The 21,845-nt window shown below is 39.4% G+C and overlaps 1 protein-coding gene across 1 annotated transcript in view; it reads right to left on the bottom strand.

The window, feature by feature from the left end:
* Nucleotides 1–425: 425 nt before the first annotated feature.
* mmp15b (matrix metallopeptidase 15b) overlaps nt 426–21,845 on the bottom strand; it is a 32,801-nt gene continuing 11,381 nt past the window's right edge. The window contains exons 3-10 of the mRNA XM_079865575.1: nt 19,943–20,065; nt 19,547–19,854; nt 16,033–16,194; nt 14,039–14,265; nt 8,894–9,032; nt 5,412–5,562; nt 3,980–4,098; nt 426–2,825 (exon numbers count right to left, since the gene is read on the bottom strand). Of these exons, the coding sequence (XP_079721701.1) occupies nt 2,326–2,825; nt 3,980–4,098; nt 5,412–5,562; nt 8,894–9,032; nt 14,039–14,265; nt 16,033–16,194; nt 19,547–19,854; nt 19,943–20,065 (1,729 nt within the window). The 3' untranslated portion in view covers nt 426–2,325. The remainder of the gene's footprint in view (nt 2,826–3,979; nt 4,099–5,411; nt 5,563–8,893; nt 9,033–14,038; nt 14,266–16,032; nt 16,195–19,546; nt 19,855–19,942; nt 20,066–21,845) is intronic.

Here is a 21,845-nt window from a genome sequence, read left to right as displayed (position 1 = left end):
AAGACTAAGCAAACACCACAGAAAGCAAACACAGACCTACCTGACAGCAGTTATATCTTACAATGTTAGGAAACTTGCCTAATTTGTCTACTTTGCCTAGTAGATCACATCAGCATGAATAAGTCGTGAATGAAACAGGGATCCTGTTTCCTCTGCTGGTCAAGGAATGCGCTCCAAAAATAACTGGCAGTGGACCCTGGACCAATGTGTGCCAACACGCTCTCATATAGGGATGGCATTGCTACACACACTATCTACCAAGCGGCTCAAGCTGAGGCCAAAAATATACTCTAAGCAAGTATGCTAACGCAGATGTGAATGCGAGGCCAATGCACGTCAAGTGTACGGTCTCGTCGGATACACTAACGTGCATTCGTATTCAAACCTCAGGGTGAGGCAATGGAGTTACCTTCAAATGTCAAGAAAACGTTTTATTCAGGTAGCTAGCTAGAAACATGTCTACAGTTTAACCAAAACTTGCTCAGCAAGATTCCCAAACTGTTGCTTCCAGACAGTAATTGAATATCTGGCCATAGAAGAACGTTTACACTAATGTCTGATATAGCACCCCTTGAGGCAATTCTGAGAATGCAACACATACAATTGAGACAACTAAATCATATATGATCACATACTTGTGTACAAGTATGTTTCAGCCTTGGAGAGGGAGCTTGCAATGGGTTTACCCCACTCCTGACTGTTTGTTTATTACACCCCCACCCCTAAAATATCCCCATCACTGTAATATAATCCAGTTCAAACTCTACAAACACACTATAAGCCCTTTCGCAAAGACTTCAGATATAAGGTTTCTGCATCTTAACCCTTTCCTTCTAAACTCACAGTTGTCCCTGCTTCTTTCCCTCGTCTCACCCCACCTTTGTCAATGACGATTGACGAGTGGCATTTCTTTGGTAGGGAGAGCTTAGGGTTTGGGAAAGAGGAGCTTACCAATGGTTTTCACCCCCTGCTGTTTTTGAAATTAGACTATTACCTAACATTCCCTACAACAGTGAGCCCCTACTAAGGCTTTTATTTATAATTGGGCCCCAAGAAGCTTTTTTCGCCTTTTAAATTGGTGTACGCTAGTGGTATGTATTTTATAGTTCTATTTTTCATATTTTCATTTGATTGAACAATGTAAAGCTATTATATAAATATTCACTCTCTCTCAATGCCTCAAGCTTTTTCAACCCCCTGTAAATGAAACTAACCTAATAATTATACTGCTCAGACAATAAAAATTATAATCGCCACAGGATCACGCCACTGTTGGAGATTAAAAACACACCAGCTTGCAAGAAAAAAGCGAAGAGGGCTCTACAAATATGGACGGAACCACATAAAACATGTTAAAACAAGGGGCAAAATGCACTAGGTAAGCAAAACGTAGAGAAAAGTCCCTATTTTGACACCAAAAGAAATAGCAGTTAAAATTCAATCAAACACAATTGGACTTGGTTGAATAACCAGGTCCAGTTGCTTGTGAACTGACTCCAAAAAGAAAGGTCTAAAAGTCGGAGACCACTAGTTGAGAATGTTTCTTTTTTTTTTAATGCAATAAATGTTTTCTACATTAAAAATGTTATTAGAATGACAGTTTGAACTTAAATTAGCATGAATTTCTTTGCTTTGACAGCAACACTCAAGCTGCATGAACAAAACTAATTAAAAATGTGTTGCTTTTTTAAAAATCCTGAAATTTTCAGGTTTAAATTAGTCTCTCAATCCCAGACTTTCCTTGTGGTCTCAGACGTTTGGACCCCGCTGTATATCGACATATCACCAACAAGTTATGATAGAAGCGGCCACAGTCCTTATAGTCTTTATGATGATGGATTATGACTTGCCCGGTCAGTTGGAAAACCACAGCTGAGAGTCCTGAGAAAAGGTGAATGGATGCAGAAATGTTCCTAAGCCGAGATATTTCTCCGCTTTCCTTTCCCTCACTTTTTGCTCTGCAAGACATCCCGTTCATCTTTTACGCAGTGATTGGAGATCTAGATTGTGACATCTTAAAAAACAGAAATTAAGAAAACCCCAAAAACAACTGATTCAAAAGAAAATAAAATATTATGAAAAGGAAAACCCACCAACAAAATCAATGTGCAAACTTTCTGATATAAATAGACTAGACAACATGTTAGGAAAGCACCATGGGAAAGGAAAAGAAGGGTGAACGTGAAAGTGTGTGTGTCAGTATCTGTGTGTATGTGTGAGTGTGTGTGTGTGTGTGTGTGTGTGTGAGTTTAAGCATGTTTATGTTGTTGTTTTGTGTGTGCAAAGTTTTAGGGCAGAACAGGGATCGGAGATCATTCTGAGAGGTTAAACCCAGTCCTGCATTGAACGTCTGCAGTACACTAAATACTTGGGTGCTCCTTTCCTCTGTAGTGTGTTAATAATAGCGTAGATCAATCCCAAGATGCACAGCACCAGGACCAGGGGTACCGTCACCATGATGATGTTCATGGTACGCTGCGTTTCATCAATCTTCAGAACCACATCCACCTCATTCGTTTTCTCTTCCGTCTCTTCTTTAGAGTCCACGTCATTGGTGTTGTCTCTCTCCTTGTCCTTGTCCTTGTCTTTGTCCTTGTCTTTGTCCTTGTCTTTGTCCTTGTCTTTGTCTCGGCCAGCATCCGGGTTGAAGGGTGGCCGATCAGGCAACTTGCGTCCCGGGTCCTTGTCGGTGTCTACGTCAGGATCGAGGTCCACATTACAGCCCATGAAGTCTCTAAGAATGGACTTTGGGTAGCCCGGCTCGCTCGTCATTCTGTGGTTGTCAAATTTCCAGTACTTTGAACCCTTGTAGAAGTAAGTATGAGCTGTGTGAGAGACAAAGTTGGAGAGTGAAAATTGTGCATCACCGCATACAAACTAAATTTAGAAAACATTGCGATATTTCCGCAACAGATTTTTCAGACGACATTTCAACAGATGACTTGAATAGCTCTATTTGGTAAAGAATGAATCATTCTAGAATGATTTTGTAGGGAAGTGCATCTGCATTGAAAATAATAAACAATTTACAAGCATAGATAAATACAATAGATTAAATAAACAGTGGTTTACGTTTTTCAGGTAAGTCTAACAGTATTCAGGCACGGAAATTGAATAATCAAATGTAAAATAACACAGCATAGTCTTAACTGTTTAAATCAAATATAATGAATCTTTGTAAAAGCTACAAAAGTGATTTTATATTTTACACTTTGATCAACATTAATGACAGCAGCAGGAATATTAGGCTGCTGTCACTTTAAGATCGAATGCATAGATCCAATAATGATAAGCATTTGTTTTCTTTCTCATCCGTTTACGTTCACGTAAGCCATGACCGTTTATGGGGATTCTCGCCGAGACGAGCATGTTGACATCATTTTGCGTCAAAGTGTTCGATCAAGAACAAATAGACGTGAAAGAGAACTGAATTAGGTGAATGTTTAAACGGACACAACCTAAAACACGTGCTCTTTTACTCTATGATGGTTAAATTGCAATTCATCTGAGAATCACATGCGTTTTGAACCATGGTGCCTGGTCCGTACGGATCAACTATGATCCCTATACTTGGAATCACACATCCTGCGATGTGACTATCGTGGATGTGCACATCACGATATCGATGCTAAAACAATATATCGTGCAGCCCTAGTTCCACAGAATAAAGAAAGTCACAGGTGAATGAGTAAATTAAGACCATTTTAACTATTCCTTTAAATCAAAATTAATATCTATGGTGATCGATATCATGCCACAGATCCTGTTAATACAGTTCGACTCGCAGGAGCATTCCTTTAAATGGGAAAGAGCTTTCAGTGATGTAAGTGTTTCCCGGTTATATTGCATTACTTTCTGAAATCACATTTCATGCATTACTCTCTCTCTCAATTTCTTTGTTTCACCGTCTGATTGATCCCCATCCATCTAGTACATTAGGTGACAGGCTCTAGATGACCCCTCAACCCCACACACTTACCTCCGTCATCGCTGAGGAAAGCCCCCTTGGGAGAAGACGGCACAGAAGTGCCCCACACACTGATTGGTTTAGGGTAGTCCTGATCCGCGGCTCTGGAGTGCTCATTAAAGCGCCAGTACCTGTAGTTTATCAAACACAGTTCAATGCATTTCATTCTGACTTTCCTTGATGCGACCGTTTCAGCAACAGTACAGTGACCTCATTTACATATGAAATGAACATCCACAGCAGGTGATCTGATCATAAGTGCACACCACTTGCTCACTTTGCATTTGTATCATAAATGCTAATGCAGAACAAACACTGAAGGATGTTACCGTTGTCCCAAATCAAAGGCTTTAAACTTTGCCAGCTTTGTATGACTTTAAAAGTAAAAAAAAAAAATTATAATACATAAAAAAAATAAAAATAAAGAGGTCTAATGATGTGATATTTTAAGAGACTTAACACCAATAAGCATTAAAGCGGTTGTTTTTTCCTCTCTCTAGGAAATATTTTAAACTACTTAATGGAATAACAATGGATACAGTTGTATCTCTGATATTTTTGACTTTATGCTCCTTCAAAAATTTATTGGAAACCATTTATTGGAAAATGGTTATATGTTGTCAAAAAATAGTCAACCTCTCCTCTATGAAATCCAATCTGAAGTGGTCACTGAAGAAGCATGTGAGACATGTTAATACCAGGACTAAACATCAATCTCTCTCAGCGGACCACTTTTGATCGGACCACCCGAGACCGATGTAAAGACCAGGTCCAGAACAGGCCGTGACACACCAAGCCGACATAAAAAAAAAAAGCTGTGCTTGATCACATCAGAAAGACTACAGGCGACTGTCAAATAGCACGTGTGTGTAAGGAAATAACTGTCTATATCAGCAGGTATCAATACTCAATACTCGTCATAAACCGAAATTAGCACTGCAGATATACAAACCCTAAACAAATCAGTGCTTGCTTACCATTTTGATTATCATTCATGCTGATCACTTTCTTCATTCCAGGCGGCTCATGTTGTTATGAACTTATTCGCGCATTCAAATGCTCAGGTAAGATGACGTAAAATTAGAGCAGCCTTCTGTCTGTGCCGTCTTGACTTCATTGCTTTCATCACTTTCACTTTTTGTTTTCCAGAGACTCATTTGCTAAGCTAAACAGCCAATCAGAGTTCTCTCTCTCTCACTGACAGACAACGATTCAACATGCTCAATCGGCCAAAATACCCCTGATGTCCAACTGGTGCAGGCGGTGCGGAACACATCGGAAAAACTGGGCTGGACGATGCTCAACAACGGCACAACGATGGCTTAGTGTGTCAGGGCCAAACTTCATCGCAAGGAGGATTTTACAAAACAGCTCAAGGGAACGATTAGACAAATATTAGAGGCAGAATTCTGTGTGGAACACAAATATAAGACTATTCCCTCACCAGTCTCCTTTGAAGAAGTAAGTGAAGCCTGAAGGTTCCCACCAGATGGCCGTCTCTATCTTGTCATATGGGATGTCTCTGCCATAATCCATCAGTTCTTGAGGGTAGCCGGGCTCCAAGTTGGCTTCCCTGAACAACCAGTATTGGCTTCCTACAGGTGGATGGTCACAAAGAGAGAGGACAGTTATGACTTTTTTGTGAATTTTGTGAAATTCTTTTTTGGGGGGGTTATTTTATTGCAGCTGTCTCATTTGGCATCATATGAGGTTTATATATCCGCCACCCATTGAAAAACCCATATTGGCACAGCCAATTTGCAGGTGTGACGGGCCACTTTTTGCCAGGGTCGATATTGTCCCCACCACTTTGTGAAACATCTTGTGGAACGGATGTACATAATACAAATGAAACATCTCTAGTTGACTAGCAGAGTATTCATTTTGTTCGTTTGTTAAATAAGAGGCGATCTAGTGCTGGAATGTATTCGTTGCCGCTCTTTGCAGTGTCGGAAGGCAAAAATGTTCTCTTGTGGCTTGTGTGCACAGTCTCAACACAGACGAGCACTTCAATCTACCGCTTTTTGTAAAAAAAATTACGTTTATGTCTAAAATTTTATGTTTTTTTTTTTTTCTTAGAGTTTTTTACTTCATCGGAATGGTACGAAACTTGTTAAAGGTTTTGCCACTTGCTGTATGAACACACACACACACAAAAATCATGGACATGATTTGAAAAGGTTATATGGTTCTATAAAAAGAAAAGTCACTTGTATTGTACATGGTCAAAAATGAGCACATTGGAAATGAATGGGAGATTCATTTCATCTATTGGAAACGTTTGGTACTGCGCACAAACAATTCTTACTGAAAGCTATTTTTTTTTTAGATATAAACCTCAAATTTGGAACACAACTTATTTAGATTTATGGCTTTGATTTTCTCACAGTTCTAGAGTAAAACATGTTTTAGAAAATATATATTTCATTTAAAAAGTTTTCATAACAATAAATGTAAAGTTTTATACCCCTTTTCAAGTTCACTTTAAGCTTTTTTCACTTCAGCAATAATCTGCCAAGTGTCTTCTTAAAAAGAGACCGAACTTAAGTCTGTGCTCCAAAGCATTCAAGATTATGCCAGTTTAAGTTGGAAATTTCATTTTCAGGTCCATGCTCAAAAAGTGAACAAATAAATTATTACTACTGCAGAAATATAATTTAGTGCCATAAATCCCCTTAAAAAACATTAAATAAAAAACATTATTGAACTGAAATATAGTACAATCATTTCATTGAAAAAAAAAAAATTCAGTCATTTTTGACCAACACACAAAACAAAATTTTTACCACCAGACCATCACGACATATGAACATTAATTGTCAACATAGTATATATTTATTTACTGACGCGAAGAATCTCTGGACTAACAATATATTATATTACAGTAGATGTAAGGATGAAACTATCACATTAAATATGAGTTATGTCAATAAATTAAACTTCCCGGGACTTCCCTGCAAATCGGCTAACTAGCCTACTAGAAAAGCTAGAAAACTGGTTACAAAATAAAACACTCGAAAGTTCAAAAATAAGAGAACAGAGGTTGAAAACAATAGTGAGGAAGTAGAAAAAGACAAGAAGGGGGGAGGCAGCAACACTCATTGCGTAACAGGATTTCATGGTGCATGTACAGGGACTTTCCAACCTTTGACACAGGCTCCAGATTGGTGTTTACTCTCTATTACAACACATATAACTGCATGACAACACTGAAAAAGATGCACCAACAATGTGGGTTTGGTTCGAATCCCACATTTTAGCGGTTAAAGTGACGACAGAGAGCATCGCATGGAGCCGTTACAGAAACATTGGGATAAGCTTCGGTTTTTATTATTTTACAGTATGGCAGACACCGAGGCACCATCCTCATGGACCCGTTTGATTCAACGGGCCCTTATCCAAGTCCAACCGTTTCTGTCAGCATCTGGTAGAACCGCTAGCTGACGCAATGGCCTCGCCTCACCAAGAACAGATGTTGCTCCCCAAGATGTTTGGTCTCCCGATTTTCTCGGATGGCAGAAATCCAAATTTAAAAGGGCCTTGCCAATGACATCACTAGCCCTACAGAGTTTCCTTATGGGAGCCAGCTTTCCTCAAGTACAGCGCATACACATTCATCTACACAGAAATCTTCAGTAGGAAGTCATTAGATGTCTGTTTCAGGGGTGCAGGGTGTTGATATGTAGAACTAATGTGGGAAACCTCACTGTGGTCTGAGCCGTTTTTGATTTCAGTCTGTTGACAGGGCTTGATAATGATGAGTTTCTGGCCAGTTGACTTTGCACCAGAGAATTTCATTGATTTTATGACTTGCAAATATTAACATTTGGTTTCCAGTTATGAATTAAGATGATTAAAATGTTATCTAGCAGGATGTTAGCATGGATGTTGTTGGACTAGAGTAGTGCAGGGATTACATTTATTGTGTGCCAAGTCAATGGTTTTTTTTAATGGGATTTTGTTTAAAAGCTTGAAATAAAGTCTGTGGTGATAACAAGATGGACATATGTCCGAAGCTTAATGATGGTGCTTAAGTATTTACGCTTCAAAATTCATAAAAGTTGTGTTCACTTTTGAAAATTACCATGATGAACAAAACGTGTCAGAATTACAAGGTTTTCAATGTTGTTAGGAAAACTTTTAATATATATATATATTTTTTTGTATAAATCTGATATACAAAAACTTAAAATTCTAAAGAAAATTATTTTGGTAGTAGGACAGTCTACTAATGTTAACTTTTTCACAACACCTTAAAATTATGTAAAAAAATATATTTTCAAAAATCTGACAATACTAAAAATACAATATTTTTGGTGGTGGGTACAATACTTTTTTACTGGCTTTGCTATTAAAAAAAAAGTGTAATTTTCAAATCAAAAATATACTTATATATATGCCAGAAAAAAGTATAGCATTTTCATTATAAGGGTTTCTTGTTACTAATATAACATTAATTGTAATTTTCAGCTGCAAATCATAATAATAAAAGCAAAAATCCTTATTGTTGAGTCCTGATTGAAGTGAAGCTAATGCGAGTTAAAGCATTCACAGTATTTTGCTTCCTTTGCAAAATTTATGGTCAATCTCCAGAATTATGCAGCTTCTAAATTAAATTTTGGCCGTTCACCTTAAACCCATAAACCCATATATATGAAACAAAAAGCCATGTCTCTGAAACTTTACCTGTAAAATCCATCAGACTAACACATGAGAGGCTGAGGGAAATCAAGGACACTTCCTGGACTAAATGACAAATGTCAAAATCAATGGCTTGTTCTAATGTAAAAAGCACGTCAATGTGATGTAATTCTGCCAGCCTGGGTAATAATTTCTCTCATGAATATAACATTTTTATGGTCTATATTAACTTTTAACAGCACAGAGCTATATCAGTTTTCAAGTGCAGTTAGAAAGGGAAAATACCTTTGAAAAACACAAATCGGCCGTCATGCCTTTCATATGCGGCGTCGATGTCTCCCGGCAGACCCCTCCAGAAGTGTCCGATCGGCATCGGGTAGTTATCCAGCACTCGATTCCTCCTCACTCTCCAGAACCAGCGACCCTGGGGAAGAAACGAGATTCAGAATCAGCGACCAGATGATTATGTATTCTGTACTAATGGTAGTCCAGTTTATTTGCAGCCCTCTTTTGTCCACTTCTGTCCTGAATTCTTCGAGGGGCGGGTAAATGTATGCGTTTACTCAGATCTTTAGATCTAATGGACGAAATAAGCTCATGCCATTTACATATGAACGCGACCGGAGACGACGGAAAAACACATGGAGAGCAGCAGCTTTAGTTTTAGCTTTAGACCAGCCGAACGCTGTGAGTGTGTGTTAGAAATCAGGAATGGTGGGAGAACATTGTGCTTGGTACATTTTTCATCTTCAAACCAAATTTGGGTCTTCAGCCAACAAAGTTTAAATCCCGTCTGGCTAGCGCACTTCCATAATGTTAATAATAATAGGTGGGTGTGGCTCTGAAGCTCCGCCTTCTCTGACGTGGAAATCTTCTTCGGTTCACTTCTTCTGTTGAGTCCGTCGAGGTCAGACGTCCGTGAGTAAAAACATGAACACAGCTGCTGCTTTAAAGCAATCTACTGTATAAAGAGCTATATAAATAAACTTGACTTTACTAGAGTGCTGAATTGCAGAGCTGGTGCAAACATCCACATCGCTACGATCAGATGCTTTCTGAACTGCTGTTTTCTCACCGTTGTCATTTTACCAGTGTGTTTATTCTGTTATTAGGAGGAAAGTGCACAGCACATATTTACATATTCATCTAAACGTCACTCACAGCAGTGATGTTAGCTAAATACAACTGCAAAGGTATTTCTTTTTACCCCTAAAGCCCTATTCGGGCGGGACTAGTTTAACATGGAGAGGTGGGGTAGAGTAATTATTACCAGAGCTTCTCTGTGATTTTAGTCCCGTCCGAATGTGCATCTCAGTAATCATCACGGACAATGTGAGTAAAGATTACGGCGATTTTTACCTTCAGTAAAAAGGTCTGGGAAAATGACCTCAGGTAATACTAATCCCGTGCGAATAGACCCGCTGTAAACATGTACGTAAATATTCCGTCATTTCCTGTTTAAAAGTAGTTTTCCGCGGTTTTTCCAAGTATGGAGACGCTTGGAAAAGCATTCAGTTGTGTTCTAGACGCTGGGACGAGTCTGTGGCAAAACTCAAGTGTTTTCCACACACCATTCAGATCAGAAAGAAGATCGACAGCACTTGTTAGAGGCACGAAACTTCTTTTAGCGTTAGAGTGCCTATTACCAACACAATCCAATCTGAAGTTAATTAATACATCATTCGACCGGACATAACTGTTTTATAAATATAGGTTAAATGTGTTTGTGCACGTGATATCAGGAAGCAACGTAATACACACATGACAACAGGAGGGAGACGGCGATGCGCAAATCGAGTTACTCTCCTACTTCTTCTATTTTTACTGAGATATCTTATCTCGTGCGAACTGGCCATTATTATCACAGACGTCCTGTAGTAAAATTACATTACCCCACCTCTCCATGTTAAACTAGCCCTGTCCGAATAGGGCTTAAGAGAAGAATGAAAAACTATTTCGCTGTGAGTTTATCGGGGCCTTTAGTGTGAGCTGCAGTAACAGTGATCATGTACATAAACTCAGTGTATCCGTTACACTGACTCTGGCTCTCCACCAGGACCGTCAGAGTGTTCCAACTTCCAAACCAAGCCCAAATTAAAACCAGAGCCCGTTCTGCGGCCAACACGCTCTAAATTTATCCTGCTTTCTCCCTACATGCTCCTCAACCCCAACACCTCATCGTAACAGACACACGTGCACCTTGTTCTTGCATGGAGGAACACAGCCTTGCAGTCTTGAGTTAACTTGTAGTATTGTGTTACATGAGGAACGGCCTCATTTCAGGAACCTGCCTTTGAGAAAAGCAGATTATAGGGAGTGGTTCTTCACTCAAGGGCATCTGACTGTTGTCTAATGGATAACCTGACTACTGCGACCAGTTAAACAGTAACACCTGAAGAAGAAACACATCAATACATCTTTCCAACAAATTGTGCTATGGGTGTAACATGCCCAGTAAAGCTCATCTACATCTAGAAATAAATGCTAAAAAAAACATTTTTTATATATATTTTAAATTATGCTTAAATGATAAAATATAGTAGTAGTAGCATTAGTAACATTATTTATAATTAAAATAAATAACAACATATAATAAGTGCTTACCACATCTATAAATAAAATTAATATCTAAAAAATATACACTCACCTAAAGGATTATTAGGAACACCATACTAATACTGTGTTTGACCCCCTTTCGCCTTCAGAACTGCCTTAATTCTACGTGGCATTGATTCAACAAGGTGCTGAAAGCATTCTTTAGAAATGTTGGCCCATATTGATAGGATAGCATCTTGCAGTTGATGGAGATTTGTGGGATGCACATCCAGGGCACGAAGCTCCCGTTCCACCACATCCCAAAGATGCTCTATTGGGTTGAGATCTGGTGACTGTGGGGGCCATTTTAGTACAGTGAACTCATTGTCATGTTCAAGAAACCAATTTGAAATGATTCGAGCTTTGTGACATGGTGCATTATCCTGCTGGAAGTAGCCATCAGAGGATGGGTACATGGTGGTCATAAAGGGATGGACATGGTCAGAAACAATGCTCAGGTAGGCCGTGGCATTTAAACAATGCCCAATTGGCACTAAGGGGCCTAAAGTGTGCCAAGAAAACATCCCCCACACCATTACACCACCACCACCAGCCTGCACAGTGGTAACAAGGCATGATGGATCCATGTTCTCATTCTGTTTACGCCAAATTCTGACTCTACCATCTGAATGTCTCAACAGAAATCGAGACTCATCAGACCAGGCAACATTTTTCCAGTCTTCAACTGTCCAATTTTGGTGAGCTCGTGCAAATTGTAGCCTCTTTTTCCTATTTGTAGTGGAGATGAGTGGTACCCGATGGGGTCTTCTGCTGTTGTAGCCCATCCGCCTCAAGGTTGTGCGTGTTGTGGCTTCACAAATGCTTTGCTGCATACCTCGGTTGTAACGAGTGGTTATTTCAGTCAAAGTTGCTCTTCTATCAGCTTGAATCAGTCGGCCTATTCTCCTCTGACCTCTAGCATCAACAAGGCATTTTCGCCCACAGGACTGCCGCATACTGGATGTTTTTCCCTTTTCACACCATTCTTTGTAAACCCTAGAAATGGTTGTGCGTGAAAATCCCAGTAACTGAGCAGATTGTGAAATACTCAGACCAGCCCGTCTGGCACCAACAACCATGCCACGCTCAAAATTGAGAAATGAGAAATTGAACAGGTGTTCCTAATAATCCTTTAGGTGAGTGTATATATTAACACTTTACAATAAGGTGCCATTTATTAATCAGATATTCAGGATATTTTGGTCCCTAGATATTTATTTGTAAAAAGGTTAACCAGGAGGACACGGACATAATTGCTAAATTACATCATTAGGATTTTTATAATAACCTAGCTATTTCCATGTATAAATATCTAATATAAACATGTATATGTATAAATATCTCTTGGTTCTTTCATATACTGTACATTTCTTCTAACTTCTCCAACAGCAAGACTAAAGCAAAATTATGTGCTTCTTCATCTAATGGCAGAAAGTGAAAGATCATATGATGTGGTCTGTTTTTTTTTCAGAGGAATTAAAGATCTTCTGCCACAGAGAGCACTTCTTTCATGCAAGAGAAAATCACATGATGTGACCACAAAACCGCAACTCCAGCAAAAGGGACAGAGCAGATGCAGTCTGATGTATCTCCTGATCAACTCCAGACTCCAAATACATGTTTCCTTTCCTCTTTATGGAGCTCTGCCCCGTAACAAAGACCAGCACGAGGGTTTTTACGGCCCATTGCCTAACAAAGCCTGATTGAGAGCAGGCCGACCTCAGCAGGACTCGACCTGTGTCTCAGGTCTTTCACCTGGAACTGTGACTGTTAGTGTTTCACCGCTTGAGTGAATCTTACGAAGCCTGTCAAAAACATGTTTGCGACATATAATTCTCATTACTATAAAAAGCTTGGTTACACTTTATTTTAAGGTGTCATTGTTACAGTGTAATTATATATTTATGTACTGAGTAATATTAAGCAACTACATGTACTTACTATAGGGTTAGATTAGGATTAGGGTAGGTTGAGGGTTAGTTGCATGTAATTATGCATAATTTACTCTTATTACTACGGTAAGTACATGTAACATATGTAACAAGGACACTGTAAAATAAAGTGTTACCTATTAATTTATAACATGTTCTTACTATAAGGTTAGGGTAGGATAAGGATTTGGTTGAGGGTTAGTTGCATGTAATTATGCATAATTTACTGTACATGTAACGTAACAAGGACACTGTAAAATAGCGTGTTACCAAAAGCTTTAATATACAGTACTGTGCAAAAGTCTTAGGCATGTTAATAACCCCCCCCCCCCCCCCCCCCCCCCAAAAAATGGTTTTAAGTCAGTTATTTATACAGTATCTTTTGCTGTAGTGTGTCAGTAGGAAATATCAGTTTACATTTCCAAACATTCTTTTTGCCATTAATTGTAATAATCCAGTGAGATTTGTGTATGCACAAGGAGTCTGACAACAGCCGGTATGATCTGATCTCACCATCATCGAGTCCGTCTGTGATTACATGAAGAAACAGAAGAAACTGAGACAGACTAAATCCAGAAGAACTGCGGGAACGTCTCCGAGACGCTTGAAGAAACCTTCCTGCAAAGCTACCTGAAAAACTATGCTCAAGTGTACCTGGACAAAAGCCGTTTTAAATGCAAAGGGTCGTTACACCATATATTGATTTGAATTAGTTAATAGAAGTTAAATCATAAATACATTCAATTTGTGATTTTATTTTTGAAAGCATTCTCACTTTACAGCATTTTAACACAAGTGCCAGTACTTGTGTACTGTACTTGGGAGTACTTGGGGGACGGGGGGTGGGGGATATTAACATGCCTAAGACTTTTGCACAGTACTGTTGCTAGGGTCTTTAGCTCACCTTAAAGACAAACATCTCTCCCCTGAGCATGGTGACGGTGTCGAAGTTGCCCTCGCAGATGTTGGGGCCGTAGTGATCGGGGCGGTCGGTGGTGCGAGGCCCCGGCGGCCGGCGAGGAGGCGCTCCGGGGGGGTTTTTAGGAGGCTGAGGGGCCCTGGGGTCTGGATTGGCCGGGCGTCGAGGGGTCACAGTGGGGAGAGCCTGAGTGGGAGAACTGTTAGGGGGTCCTACAAGGAAGAGTGGAAGAAACAAACACAAATTACTTCAGAATTTGTACCAATAATATCTCAGTGTGGCAACCTCTTAGTTCAGTCTATAATAAACATAAAATGGAGAGCTAAAAGCTAATATATACTTTATTAGGTACAACAGTTCAACTGCTCGTTAATGCAAATATCTAATCAGCCAATCACAAGGCAGCAACTCAATGCATTTAGGCATGTAGACATGGTCAAGACAACTGAGTATCAGAATGGGGAAGAAAGGTGGTTTAAGTGACTTTGAATGTGGCTCTAGGATTTACAGAGAATGGACCGAAAACTGAAAATATCCAGTGAGCGGAAGTTCTGCGGGTGTAAATGCCTTGATGATATCAGAGGTCAGAGAATGACCAGACTGATTCCAGCTGATAGAAAGACAACAGTAATTGAAATTAGCAGAACCGAGGTCTGCAGAAGAGCATCTCTGAACACAAAACACGACCAACCTTGAAGCAGACGAGCTACAGCAGAAGAAGACACCGGTGACACTTCTGTCAGCTGAGAACAGCAAACTGAGGCTATGCTCACAGTACAAAAGCTGTCACTGGGGCGGTACCTTTACAAAAGGTACACTTTTGTTCCTTTTAGCTACTAATATGTGCACTTTAGGTACTAATATGTACCTTTAAGGTACCAATATGCACCCTTTAGTTACAAAAGTGTACCTTTTGAAAAGGTACCACCACAGTAACAGCTTTTGTACCTTTTGTTTTTTCTCTCTCTCTCTCTCTGAGAGTGTACAATTCACACAGATTCAACAAAACTGGACAATAGAAGATTGAAAAACGTTGCCGATGGTAGGGTCAGAATTTGGCATAAAAAAAAAAAAAAAACATGAAAACATGGATCTATCCTATGTGGATATAATGTTTGTGAATTTTACAAAGCATCAAGATATTGTCCAGGTCATATTTAATCTCCAAAAATAAGACTATAAACTTTTTATACAACATGGTAGTATTTTTTGAACTGTCTTCAATTAATGCAGATTAAAACAAAAATATTATAGTATTACAGTAATTTATTTATGCAATGAGTAATGATAATATGGAGAGAGACTTAATGGACCCTGAACATTACGAAATCCTAATGGTTCTAAAACTAGGCTTCATTTTCTGTATGCAAATAAATAAATAAATAAATAAAGTCGGGTATAATAAATTATTCTTTTTAAGTATGAACAATAATAGTGATGCTTGCCTTCACAAACACCAATAATGTGTAAAATGATTAACAAATTCACCATGACATGAGCACAAGTTCTTTCTTCTAAACTGGGAAGGATGCCTACGATTCTCCCTCACAGCTGAAACTCGCTCATGCAAAACTTAAATAAATATTACTTAAGTCCACAAAGACCAGAGTATTTCAAAAGGAACATGGCCTGGTCAAGGGCAAAGTAAATCCAATCTACCACAAAAACAAACATTATAAACTTTACACCAAAAGCTTGAATACCACTAAAACTGCTTACTGTAAACGAACAAAAACAAAAACACTTTTACAACAACACATGTATATAATAACTCTGGTCCTGACCAGACCAGGAAACTAAACGTAATCTAAAGCTGCAAATCTATATTGTCTATAAACAGATAAGGAGAACAGCAGAGAATGGGATCCGGAAATTAAATGCGCCAGACCAGAACAAATGTTGCACAACCGCTCCACTTGTTCATGTTCTAAACTGCTCACTTGATCAGAGATAATATACAGTAAAATGCGTCAGGTTACCGTAAATCTGCTGGACCCCACGGAGATCATCCTCAGGAAGCTCAAAGTTGTCCGTGTCCATCCACTGGTAGAAAGGAGCCATGATCGCCAAAGGATTATTGGAGTGTTCCAGTCCAAGGGCATGTCCCAGCTCATGTACGGCTACCAGGAACAGATCATTACCTGGAGGAGACACATATTAAATATCACATGCTGAGGTATAAGAGACAGCTAACGGTCAGCAATGAGGAGGAGAAGAGCTGATTTACTGAGGTCTGATGTCTGATACGACAGCATTCGCTCTGGGAGATCACAGCTGCACTTTATGAGCACTCTGAGGGCACATGATATAATGCATATCAACTGCATATTACTTTTGCTGTAGTTAAAGGATTAGTTCACTTTCTGATAATTTACTCACCCCGATGTCATCCAAGATATCCATGTCTTTCTTTCTTCAGTCTAAAAGAAATTAAGGTTTTTGAGGAAAACATTCCAGGATTTTTCTACACAGAATGGACTTCAATGGCAACCAACTATTCCAATGTTCAAAGAAGGTTCAAATGTCCGTCTCAATGCAGCTTCAAAGTCTCGACACGATCCCAGTCGAGAAATAAGGGTCTTATCTAGCGAAACGATCGGTCATTTTCTAAAATACATAAATAAATAAATAATATATATATACTTTTTAACCACAAATGCCCGTCTTGTACCATCTCTGAGATGCGCCACGTATTACGTCATCACATTGGAAAGGTCACGGAAAAAATAAAAATAATAATAATTAAAAATTAAAACAAAGATGTTGGACGATTTTGAAGTTGGAGGACAAAATGAGATGGAATTTTTCGCCCTTCCCTACCTTTTTGACATGACGTGACGCGTGACCTTTCCAACTTGATGACGCAATGCGTGGTACATCTCAGAGATAGTACATGACGAGCATTTGTGGTTAAAAAGTATATATATTTTATTTATTTTTAGAAAATGCCCGATCGGTTCGCTAGATAAGACCCTTATTTCTCGACTGGGATCGTGTCGAGACTTTGAAGCTGCATTGAGACGGACATTTGAACCTTCATTGAACATTGGTATAGTTGGTTGCCATTGAAGTCCATTCTGTGTAGAAAAATCCTGCAATGTTTTCCTCAAAAACCTTAATTTCTTTTCGACTGAAGAAAGAAAGACATGGATATCTTGAATGACATCAGGGTGAGTAAATTATCAGCAAAAATCTTTTTGAAAGTGAACTATCCTTTAAGTGTGCACATTAAACACCGCCACTGGTCTTGCAGTAGATAAGGAAGAGAAGCTATATTTAATTGGACATAAGCCGCTTTTCCACCATTGGGCCAAACCGTTCTCGTTGCTATTCTGTGCCGATCCGACACAGCTGGTACGGATGTGGTTTAATTTTCCACTGTGGGGATGATAACAGAGCTCTTTGGAATGTAATACAAATGCAACGATATGGGATGTAAATAGTGACAGTGTTATGAGGGATGGAAAGATATTTTTAAACTAGTTTACTTCGCTCAAACACCATGCTTGGCCAACTACAGAGAAACTGGTAGCCAGTGGCCAATCCTTTACAGCACTGATGAGAAATGCGGGCCGAGAACGGTTTGTAATCGTGCCGTGCCGGACAAGCAGAAGTGGAAATATAACTTAAGTAGGACTTAAGTAAACATGTATATGTAATTTCATAATTACTTCTATTTTCTTTGAAATATGGTTAAACTGTACTGCCGAATGTACTGACATTTGTAATTACACAATTGTAATGAGAAAGCTGTAATTTAGAACATAAACTTTTAATGTAATATCAAATAACATACTACACTTAAAATTATAATCATGTACTTTACATGTGCTTTAGTGTGTTAGTCAACACATCAAAATAAGGGTTCTTCTATAAAGCAAGAACGATTAAAAAATTGACAAAGTAAAACGTTAAATTTGAGATTATTGCAAAGTATTTTTAAGAAACAGAAATGAACATGCACTCTCTTTAAGTGCACTTAAGTGGCCTTTTATTTCATTAATATTATATTATATGCAAGTACAGTTTTTTAAGAAATACACTTTTGAGATTTGAAGGACACTAAGTGTACATTCAGTAAAATCAAACACACTACTTTTTCACAAGGATAGGCCACTTGCCGATTGAAAATCATCATGTCCTGAATGGCTACAGATTTGTAATACATAGTAAGTGTTCCTCTCACTCAGGCTTATCAGTTCATCTGAAAGGAGTTCGTGAATCAGAGCAGAAAATTTGCATTCATCTGCACACGATTAATGGAAACACTTGCAATGACAGTGCACTCAGTCTGTGACTGATTTTAATCATATTCTGTCTCCATTTTCCGGCTGTCACAGTGATCTGTGACTCTGCGGGTGTAAATGGCTCTATGTGATTCTTAAATCCTGATTTCGGGAGGGACAGACAATGATTGACTGCTTCCCTTTAATACTGACTGTATCCATTATTAGCCAGTGTTAATGCAGGCTGCATGAAGTCATCGGATAGTAATGTTGCTTCTTCAAGGTTTTTCTCTCTCTCTCTCTCAGAGAGGCAACATCATTAAGGCTAATAAGTGTGCAGATAAGAGAAGCACTGAACTGGCTGTCCTGATGCTTTCAGACAGTTCAATCAATGACGGCTTTCACAGACAAATGCACTCGTCATTCAAAGCTGCTCTTGTCTGAGGCTTGCGACTGGTAAAAGATGCAACTTCAAGGCAATAGGAGACATCTCTCCTCACAGCTGTGACACGGTGACCGAGACTTCAACTGTAGCCTAACAATGATGATCCTGTAGCCAGACATTACAAACCAAAAAATGGAAATGGCTCTGGAAAATCCTGGAGATTCCTTTTGAAGTTGCATGATGAGTTCTCTCTCAGTGAATGTTACAGTGTGTCAGTGATTAATCAAATGTGTCATGATGGAATGATTCCTTTAAACTGTTTGAAAAACTACATCCAATGATTAACCTTTGGCCCATTTAAAGACAAAGAGGCTTTTCCAAGTTACTTTAGGAAACAGGGACCGTATTATAGCAACTTTCAATCAGTCTTGTGACGTATATCCGAGTGAAACGGCTTCAGGACTTTATTTTGTCCATGGGGAATTCATTGGATTGTTGTGGTTTGCTATTGGTCGATCTCATGTGAGTGACAGGTTGCCCCGCCCATAAGAATGATTTCTGAAGGATCATGTGACACTAAAGACTGGAGTAATGATGCTGAAAATTCAGCTTTGGTCACAGGAATAAATTACATTTTACAATATATTAAAGTGGAAAACAGTTATTTTAAATTATAATAATATTTCACAATATTACCGTTTTACTGTATTTTCTTATCAAATTAATGCAGCCTTGGTGAGCATAAGAGACTTCTTTCAAAAACATAAAAAAACATCTTACCGACCCCAAACTTTTGAACAATAGTGTATGAATATATAATTTCACATATATGTCTATCACATATTATGCGATCTATAAAGCACACAGGTCCTTCAGACTCACCTTGTGTGTTATGCGAGCCAATGGTCCACGGCTCGTCCGAGTCGAAGTGAGTATCTCCACCCATCCCCGGACCAGGGAAGTAAGCATGAGCCAGGAAACCTCCCTCTCCGTCAAACGGAGAACTGTCACCATGGAAACCCGAAGCGAAGAAGATCATAATATCCGGTTCCTTCCGACGGCCGTATTTGACCTCGTGGAAAGGAATCTCATCAAATGTCAGCGGCGTCACTTTCTCCCACACTTTGAAGGCCCTTCGGATGGCCTCGTATGAGTTGTACTCCCCGATCTTAGGCGTGTAGTTCTGAATACTGCATCCACAACAAACGCAGGAAGAACATTGATGCAAGGAAAATCAAAATCACTGAAAAAAGAGTGAAGAGTCAAATTCAAACCCACCTGAAAGTTATGTGGGTCTTGTCCCACTTGTGGCCAGTAAGGGCATAACGTTTCCGTCGTACATTGGTCTTGATTTGACCCCCAAACTTGTCTGGGACGCCACAGCGGGGTCTTTTCATGGCCCTAAAAAGACAGCAACAGATGAGGGCTTAGTGTTGAAAGGTAATCACAAAATAATTCCATGTTAAAGGAGCTGTATGTAAGAAATGTATTTCAATTAATCATAAAATGGCCCTGATATGTCACTAGACATTAAGAAATCATGTTCATTTCAAATACTTATATCACTGACAACAGTAGTACGGCCAGGATATTGTCATTTAAAAAGTGAAGTTGCAGCCCTCAACTGATGTTGATGTTGTCATCTTGTGTTTGAGCCTGATGCTCCACCCTCCACCTATCTACCAATCACGAAGTCAGTAGTGTTTCAGCATCCGGGTTGCCAGCTCTGCTCTAGTTACCACAGCTGCAGATACAAACGTTCCTGCTGGATCCTGCAGCCTATCTGGCAACCTCAAGTCAGGGGAAGGGGGAGGGGATACACTGTTCTATACAGTAATTTGAAAGTGATTGCAGTACCAGTTTTGGCCACAATCTTACATACAGCTCCTTTAAGAAAGCTGAACACATGGGAACAGGGCTTGACATTAACACCCACCAACCCGCTAAATGCTGGTGGATTTCAGCAGTGTCACTTATACGTTTTTCAATTGTAGTCTTTTAAAAAGGCATCTGAAATAATAAACTAAGCACAATGTAGTATTGTCAAAAATAGACATTTTTCGATATATATCGATACTTAAATATCTGAAACACTTTGTGGCAAGGGGGGCGTGGTTTAGCGAAGTCTGTGACGGGAGAGAGAGCGGGAGGACGAGTGGGATGTAAGTGGGTCAAGTTCAAGTGATAACACCTGTCTCTTGTTTCAGTAATCGGGTGGAGGGACAGTGTATAAGCCAGTAGGAAGCAGTGACAGGAGAGAGAGCTGCACACGCTGGGACTCGGAGCACGCGCAGGCACGCAGAGAGGAACCGCATGACAAAACCGACGACACGAGTTTTATGTTTATTTTGGGTGCGTTAAAAGCCCCGCCCTTTACTTTGTGCTTAGACTGAAGTCAATAAAGAGTCTACTGAGTTCCAGCCAGCCGATTCCTTGTCTTGTTCCTGCCCACAACAACAAACTTTATCACACACTTCCAATGCTCATTTGCCTCAGAATAGATGCATGATACCAGCTGCTCTTTCTCTCTCTCTCATCTCTCCAACAGCGAGTGACACACAAACCGGCCTCTCCTCACTCACTCGTTTCTTTTGCTCTGGATGAACATTGTTGCTGTTACAGGGCTTGAACTTTGGCATAGGATCGCGTGTTGTGCATAATTTTACACATTCCCGGAGATTTTTGTGCTCACACCCAAAGTGCGCGCACATAAAGCCATCTCTCAGTACTAAATTGAGTTCTTTTTCACTGCTTAAACAGTCAAATACACACAAAATAATGTCAATTATTGGCGAGTATTCCCGTAAACACAGTCAGTTATGTTTTAAGCGAACAATAAACAGTTGAGAAAGAAAACGCATGTGTAACAGTATAATGGATCTGTGCGTCAGGTCTTAAAGTGACAGCAGGTATATTATATACCTGCTGCCAAATTATGAGATAATATAACAAATCGATTGTCGAGTTCACGCGCATTGGTTTAGTACATATGATCACGCTCGTGAACTCGACAATCGATTACTATGGACTTCGACCGAAAACAGGATGTAAATACAGGTATGTGCGCTGGCTGAATAAACATCATTTTTATTCATATCTTTCACATCTACTGCAGTCAGATTGACCCGCGTTCACTCCGAAGGAATCACTCACATGACCTGTGCACTTGTAATGACACATC

The sequence above is a fragment of the Squalius cephalus genome, assembly GCF_949319135.1.
Source record: "Squalius cephalus genome assembly, chromosome: 3".
Classification (NCBI taxonomy): Eukaryota; Metazoa; Chordata; class Actinopteri; order Cypriniformes; family Leuciscidae; genus Squalius; species Squalius cephalus.
Note: the sequence above shows the minus strand (reverse complement) of the source record. Positions and strands in the feature narration are given on the sequence as shown.